The 8166-nt window shown below is 38.0% G+C and overlaps 1 protein-coding gene across 1 annotated transcript; it reads left to right on the forward strand.

Annotated features, from left to right (window-relative positions):
* The first annotated feature begins 5629 nt into the window (after nt 1-5629).
* On the forward strand, nt 5630-7525 carry LOC103465544 (red-sensitive opsin). Its single transcript, NM_001297450.1, is given in 6 exon segments — nt 5630-5729; nt 6072-6368; nt 6493-6661; nt 6733-6898; nt 6994-7233; nt 7331-7525. Coding segments are annotated over 6 exon segments (1071 nt in total). The 3' UTR covers nt 7430-7525.
* Nucleotides 7526-8166: the final 641 nt, after the last annotated feature.

The following is an 8166-nucleotide window of genomic DNA, read 5'->3' on the forward strand; positions in this document are numbered from 1 at the left end:
TCCACCCTGTCTCTGTTCTGTTGTTGGGTTCGGCTGGACCTTCCTTATAGCTTCTTTAGGTTTCACTCTTTTAACAGCTTCAGCATAACTTAGATTATTAGTGACTTTGACTTGTTTGATTTCCATTGCTTTCCTTCTGACTTCACATCCTCCATAAGTCACCCTATGTTGCCCTCCACAATTACAACAATTATCCTTCCCATTTTTACATTCATCATAATTATGCTCTCCTCCACAGTTTGGACATCTTTGTTTTCCCCTACATACTGCAGCGATGTGTCCATATCTCTGACATTTATAACATCTGAGAGGAGGAGGGATATATGGCCTTATAGGAAAGCACATACACCCAACTCTTACCCTTTCAGGAAGAACTTGTGTTAGAAACTCCAACATTACTAAGAGACTTTCGACTCTTTCCCCTTCAACTGTTCTCATCAATCTTTTGATTTTACTTACTTCACCTCCATTAATACTGTGTCTGAGTTTTTCTAGATCTTCACCTACTGGGATACCTGTGATCACCCCTCTTGTTACTTTATTTTCTCCCAAAATCTTTACCTCAGTAATCTGTTTTTTACAGATACTGTGGGAGTTCATCACTTTGTTTTTCTGTTCATCATTCCTCACTGTGACCAACAGGTTCCCATCTCTAAGAGTCCTAGCAAGTGTCACCTCTCCAAAATTCTTTTTTAATTCTCTTGACAGAGCTAGCGGACTAAGTTGTATTCCTTCATCCTCCTTCCTAAACTTTATAATTAGTTTAGATTCCTGTCCAACAATCCTCTTGCAAACTGCGTTGTTTTCATCCGAACTATTTTCTTCTAGACTCCGTTTGCTGCTTTGTGCCTCTACCAATCTTTCTTCTTTTTCTATTTCGTTCTCTTCCTGATCCTCTACTACCACGGACTGGAGTCCAGTCACCAAAATCCATTTCATCATCTCCCTCATCCTCAACCTGAGTCGCCATAGCAGTCCAGTCACAAACCAGTTTATGCCAACCGCCAAGGTCAGCTATTTTCGTGTCAATTCTGCTCTGTCAACTCCGCGAACTTCTCTTCGGGCCACACGCCAAGTTCGACTCCCCGGCGTCGTTGCTTCAGAATCAGCCGGTCCCTATTGGAAAATATTTCAAGTAAAAGCATCATCCAACCCATCTGCTTCTAAAGTAGTCGAGTGAGTAGAACTACTTAAAACTATTTTTACTGAAGTAAAAGTAGAAGGTAGCCGTCCAGGAAATATACTCAAGTATGAGTAAATTGTAAAGGTATATATGGTAAAAAAAAAAATAAAAAAAAAAAGCTACCGAGTCACTAATAATAAGTCCTGATTTAATATTTTAAAATTATATTATCATATGGACAAAGTTACATGCAAATTCTGGTATGTTAGAAACTAAAATAAAAACATCGTACAAATTACGTAATTACAAAATGTAAAGATAACACTTTTTCAAATCTTTTTTTGTCAGTATAAAATGTATGAAACTTACACTAGTTAATGTACTAGTAGAGACCGTTTTCCCCCCACGATGTTTATCATATATTCAGCTGACCTCAACATGGTACAACAGGCTCAGCAGATGGAAAATAACTTTAGAACAACAAAGCTTGTGAACAAACAAGATGCCTCACTTTGTCAAACGATTTTTTTCATTGATTTTAGAAGACTCTAAATCATTTTTCACTTGTCATTTTTATTAAAATGTCAATGAAACATTCATCCATTGTCTACACCTACTTGTCCTTGAAGGTTATATAAATAAAGTCATACACAATTTGTAAAAAAAAAAAAAAAAAGTACAACAAAATGTAAATAAAAACATCCCTTTTAAAAATTTATTCATTATTTATTCCACATGTGTCAAACTCAAGGCCCACAGGCCAAATCCAGCCCACCACAGTTATGTCTGTGACCCTCAATAGAGCTTCAAGATAACAGTTATATTATTTCATTTTTAAGAAGTACTTATTGAATACAGAGAAAGCTATAATTTTAATAGTTCAGAGCTGCACAATGTAACTTTAACAAGACATTTTCCATATTTATTAAAACTGTCACTATTTCATGACAGTATAATATGAGACAGATAATTTGTGAAAAAACTGAGCTCCTCCTCCTTCCAGTACTACTTTTGCAGTCTGCAAAAATACAGCACTCCTGGTCAAAAACAACCAATCAGAGCCTGCAGGAGGGTCTTAGCGCTGTCAATCAACCTCCTGTATGCTGATCAATGAACCAATGGCAGAAAAATTACTTACAGTAACAGGAAAACTGTTTATTCTCTGTCACCAATGGCTATGCTAACTAGCATTTGTGACAGGTTATGTTGTGGTGAATTAGCTGTAGCTTAGCAAAGAGCAAGCAGAAAGTGAATGGGCAAATACAAGAGGTTGATTGACAGCGCTAAAATCAATCAATCAATCAATCAATCAATCAATCAATCAATCAATCAATCAATCAATCAATCAATCAATCAAATTTTATTTGTATAGCACATTTTAGCAGCAAGGCATTTTAAGGTGCTTTACATAATTAAAGAAAAAATAAAACCCTCCTCTTGGCTCTAATTGGTTGTTTTTGACCGAATGGTGTATTTCTGCAATTGGTAGTGGGAAAAGGCAGAGGAGCTCAATTTTATTCACAGATTATCTGTCTTATGCTGTCACAACAATGATAATTTTAACATACATGTATAAGCAATTTTTTGTAAAAGTGGCATACTGCAGCTTTAATAGATAGTTTTATTAATACATTCTGCCATGACTGACCTTTAGAGACATTCTCTAAAGGTTCATCCCTTGATCCCTGACATGTGGGGTAGATCCTAGATAGGTCACCAGTTCATCACAGGGCAACACACATGCACACACTCACATGTCAGGGTCAAGAGTTCAGAATTCACAATGGCTATTACCTCTCTGCAATTAGACAAAAGTCAATTCAAATCTCAATCTGTCCCGTGTGTGCATAATTATGACCCCACTGCGTCTTGTTTATTGATATAGCTACCACAGCAGTGGAGGATAACTTTATCTCCTTCCTGTTGTGGTACACTGGGGTTCATCATCATTTATTCATTAAGTGATCTCGTCGGAACGCCAAATCAGATCAGCGGTACGCCTCAGGTTGCTCCTTTATATTAATTAGTCCAGTTAACTTTGGAAAGTCGGCTCCGTAATCCGTAAAACCCTCCAAATAGACAGTTGACTAGAGGTGATAGATTAACCAAAGCTGGGGTAATAGTTTAATACCCCAGCTTTGGTTAGTTGGTTGGTTTTTCCCAGCTCTGCTTTATTCAGATCAAACTATGTCACAGAACCATTAGGACTTTTATGTAGAACGAGGGCTTTGCGTGAGAAAGCGAATGGATCTTAGAAAACAAATGGAACAAAAATGTTTTTATTACATTTAGCTGAATGATGGCTCTTCAAAATAATTCATAACACTTTATAATAAAGAATAACAGATTTTATGTAAAACACCAATAAAACGTTGTGCAAAACTGACCCGAATGGATTTTTTTTTTCATTTCACTTCACAGTTATACACAAACTTTGTTTGTTTTGTTCAAATTAAATAAATTACCGTTCAGCCCCGATTACTTTGATACCTCTAAATAAAACAATATCCTTTGATTGCATTTTAACAAGTAGCTTTCTTTGGCAAGAGCTAATCAGCAATCACCATTTCTTGACTTGATAATTACTTCCAATTCTTCCTTGCAGACGTTTTCCAACTCTATGGGGCTTTTGAGGGCATGTCTTTGTCAACACCCCTGTTTAGGTGACTTTTTAGGTGAACTGCAGAGGAAAGTATCATCAAAAAGAGTTACGTAGAACAGAGCGAATCAGTTCTTGACATTTGGAAATGATGCAGTAACGTCCTTTACGCTTCTCCTGCTTTGTAAGCATCAATAGTTGTTTCTTTGAAATGGTTTCGTTTTTAGCAAGATGTTTTCTCAACTGGCTCGTCAAGCACACACTGATGTGTAAATTGGGAGAAATTTCTCAGTTTTAACTTTACTTTATAATCTTTGTGTTTTACAATGAACATACTTCTGTAAATATATAAAAACCCAGATGTTAAAATTTATAGTCTATGCTCTGAAATATTAGTCGCTTCATTTTTGAACCTTTCTAAAACAACCCTGAGTTCTCTTCAGTAATTGCTTCTTTTTCACATTTAGTTTTATTTCAATGTTTTTCATGTCTGTTAATGTGGAGGTTTTGAAGCTAACTGTTTTCAAACACTTTTTAAAAACTGTATAGTTTCATTGTAAAATTGACACTGTCTCTGCCCCTTCTCTAGTTTCAGAACGATGCCTGTCTTATTGGATGCCTGAGTTCTAGACTTTTAAAGAAACCAAGAAACCAATCAGTAACAACCCTATTTTCTTTTTTTCTTATTGGTGTAAACACAGCCCACTCCATTAAACATGCTGTCAGTTTGGGATAATTCAACTTGTTTTTCTCAATCAGAGAAGATTAAACCACGGTCAATAGTCTCTTTTGCATCAACAGAAAAAATGCTGTAAAAAGTCATAACATAGAAAACGATTGATCCTCCATGAACACCTTGAAGAAAACATTTAGTCAAAACTCACTGTTATGGTTGCTTCTTATTTCTTAACTCCATTTTGTTACTTTTGCTGACCTGTCCAACTAAACACTTCAGTCACATAATGAAAGTGAAAACTATGTTTTGAACCGAGATATGCCAGAATGCTACCAGCCGGATTTGTTTTGGTTCAACCATAACATTTGTTAAGCTTATTCAACCACTGAACCAAAAGGAAGAACCAGGCCAAGCCTGTTAAACCCCTCGGTTTTCCGTTGGAGAAAATTTTCACACACTCTTAAATCATGATCCGTATGTGACCCCTTCACCCCATGTCTCCGCTGTCCGTTTTTGACCCACATCTTAGGTGGGTGAAAAAAAAAACACCCTACTCCCTGAGGTGAATTATCTTTCCGGAGGGATTAAAGACGCAGGTTCACGTCACTAAGTGAACCTGCCTCTATTAGAGTGCAGATCTCTTCTTGTCCTCTAAATCTGGTGTAAGACTTGTCTACTCTCCTATGAACCTCAGCCTCCATCACAGCACACAATCCGAAAACATGTTTCTTTGCCACTCTTTCAAATTCAAACTTTTATTTTATTTTATCTATTAGAGAAACTTATTGAAGTGGAACAATTCCCCCTAACTGCTGAGTAAACGTTTGACAAGACTATTGTTATTGTGTACTTACTCTTTTTAACAGCTATAATTCACAGAAATACAGAAAAAAAACTCAAAAAGGGCTTTTAATGGACTTGAATGTGTATGTAATTTCAAGATCTGAAATGCAATCATTATATGAAGTTAGAGTGCAGAAATCCACCGGGTGTCTTAACCTCATTAGCAGATTGATTTAATTACAGTTGATAACCGGTGTATTGGTTTACGTTTGAGCGTCTCTGAAAAGGTGAAAAGCCACAGGTGTAATATGATTTTAAAGTAATCCCATCAGCGATCAGATAAGCGTTGGTATATAAGGAGAAGTGTGAGGTGAAGCACCCAGCAAACGCAGAAGGTTATAAGCCAGAGGAAGGTGTGACAGCTGAGAGAAGCTCTCCAGAGATCAGGATGGCAGAGGAATGGGGAAAACAAGTGTTTGCTGCCAGGCGTCACGAAGATACAACAAGAGGCGCCGCATTCACATACACAAACAGCAATCATACAAGAGGTAGGCGTTTTGTTTTGAATTATTTTGTGTTTAAACCTGGTGTTGTGTAGAGACTGATTTTTGTACAGTTCCACAACCTGAAATATCACCGGACTGAGATGTGCTGTAGTTTATGAACCTCTATTTGACCTAATGCTAACAAGCACAACATAAACTGTAGTGTGAGATTTTTGAAAATTTAGATTTTTGGTTCATTTTTATTTAAACACCGACCGATTTGTCTGCAGTTACATGTAACAAAAGTCATGATGGCAACATGTGAGGTTTAAAAAAAGACGATGCTTCTGAATTAGAACAAAGTTTGACCACGTGTGATTCTAAGGCATGGATCTTTGCTTGCAGATCCCTTTGAAGGACCAAACTACCACATTGCTCCTCGATGGGTTTACAACSTCTCCACACTCTGGATGTGTATCGTGGTCGTTTTATCAGTCTTCACCAAYGGCCTCGTCTTGGTGGCCACAGCAAAGTTCAAGAAACTTCGTCATCCTCTCAACTGGATCTTGGTCAACCTTGCCATTGCTGATCTTGGAGAGACAGTCTTTGCCAGCACCATCAGTGTGTGCAACCAGTTCTTTGGATATTTCATTCTGGGACACCCAATGTGTGTCTTTGAAGGCTWTGTTGTCTCAACTTGTGGTAAGTTGCCACAAGTTAAGTGGTAATTTATGTTCCAGACCTGTAAATTTATTTTAATCAAACCTAAAGATGAATCATGTTTGTAGTCTGTTAAATTGCATGTGTGCATCTATAATCTTTACAGGTATTGCTGCTCTGTGGTCCCTGACTATCATCTCTTGGGAGAGATGGATAGTTGTGTGCAAACCTTTTGGAAATGTCAAGTTCGATGCCAAGTGGGCCACAGGTGGAATAGTTTTCTCCTGGGTCTGGTCTGCAGYGTGGTGCGCTCCTCCCATCTTTGGATGGAGCAGGTAATCTAGTTGTATGATTTTTATATCCTCGATAATCAGCAGAACAAGAACTGATTGTTTCCTTGTATCAGGTTTTGGCCTCATGGACTGAAAACGTCCTGCGGACCCGATGTGTTCAGTGGAAGCGATGACCCAGGGGTCCTGTCCTACATGATTGTCCTCATGATTACATGTTGCATCATTCCTCTGGCTATCATCATCTTGTGCTACCTGGCTGTGTGGTTGGCCATCCATGCTGTAAGTTTTATCCCTCAYTGCTTTTTTTTCTTCAGATTTATCGTAGCACTAAAGAAAGTTTGTTAAAATCTGACTTCATGTTTTGTTGGCTACAGGTTGCTATGCAGCAGAAGGAATCTGAGTCGACCCAGAAAGCTGAGAGAGAAGTGTCCAGGATGGTTGTAGTCATGATCRTAGCTTACTGTGTCTGCTGGGGACCCTACACCTTCTTCGCCTGCTTTGCCGCAGCCAACCCTGGATAYGCCTTCCATCCTTTGGCCGCTGCCATGCCTGCATACTTTGCCAAAAGCGCCACCATCTACAACCCTGTTATCTATGTCTTCATGAACCGACAGGTGGGCATAGCGACACAGTTGTCACTTTTTGTTTTTTATCATAACAAATATGTGTTTTGTTTTGTATATAACTTTCCCTCTGCTCTTTCATTTGCAGTTCCGCACATGCATCATGCAGCTCTTTGGCAAACAGGTGGATGATGGTTCTGAAGTGTCCACATCAAAGACAGAGGTCTCCTCTGTGGCTCCTGCATAAACCTTCATGTTCTCTGTTTTGGAAGAAAAATAAACTACTGTCACCTGCACAGAAACTGTTATTTATTTTTTGATAAATGAAACTTTATGGCAAATGGAAATCTTCTATGTTTAAAAAAAAAAAAAAGTACTGAAAGTATTTTTGAGTGCTACGTTATATAAAAATTGTACATCTTTTTTTCACTTAAATAGCATTCTGGCAAATAAAAAAAAAAGTCAAAATTTTTCTAGATGTCTTATCATGTGTGTAACTTTTTCAGTTGAATATAAAAATCAAAGCATGACTGCAAGTTTTGTCTTTCTTTTTTTTCATTCTTTGACACAAATCATAGAAAAATGGTAAAACGTGGGGGTTTACATTTCATTGAACATACAGAGGGTAAAATGTCTCACAACATCACCTGTGAGCAGAGCTGCCCCAATATCTGACTCCTCTTTAATCTTATCTAATGATTACTAGTTAAATGTTATCCATACATCCATTATCCTACTCACTTATCACCAGTTGGGTTTCCAGGGGTGCTGGTGCCTATCTCCAGCGGTCAATGGCTGACATAGGTAATCCATCGCAAGGCAACACAGGGAGACACAGACAGCAAACAACCACTCTCCTTAGGTGTGAGTGTGATCAATCAACTCAGTCATGTTTTTGGACTATGGGAGAAAACCCACACAGGGAGAACATGCAATCTCCAGGCAGAAAAGGATTCAAACCCACAACTTTCTTTCTGCAAGGCA

Source organism: Poecilia reticulata, linkage group LG5 (genome assembly GCF_000633615.1).
Source record: "Poecilia reticulata strain Guanapo linkage group LG5, Guppy_female_1.0+MT, whole genome shotgun sequence".
NCBI classification, from domain to species: Eukaryota; Metazoa; Chordata; class Actinopteri; order Cyprinodontiformes; family Poeciliidae; genus Poecilia; species Poecilia reticulata.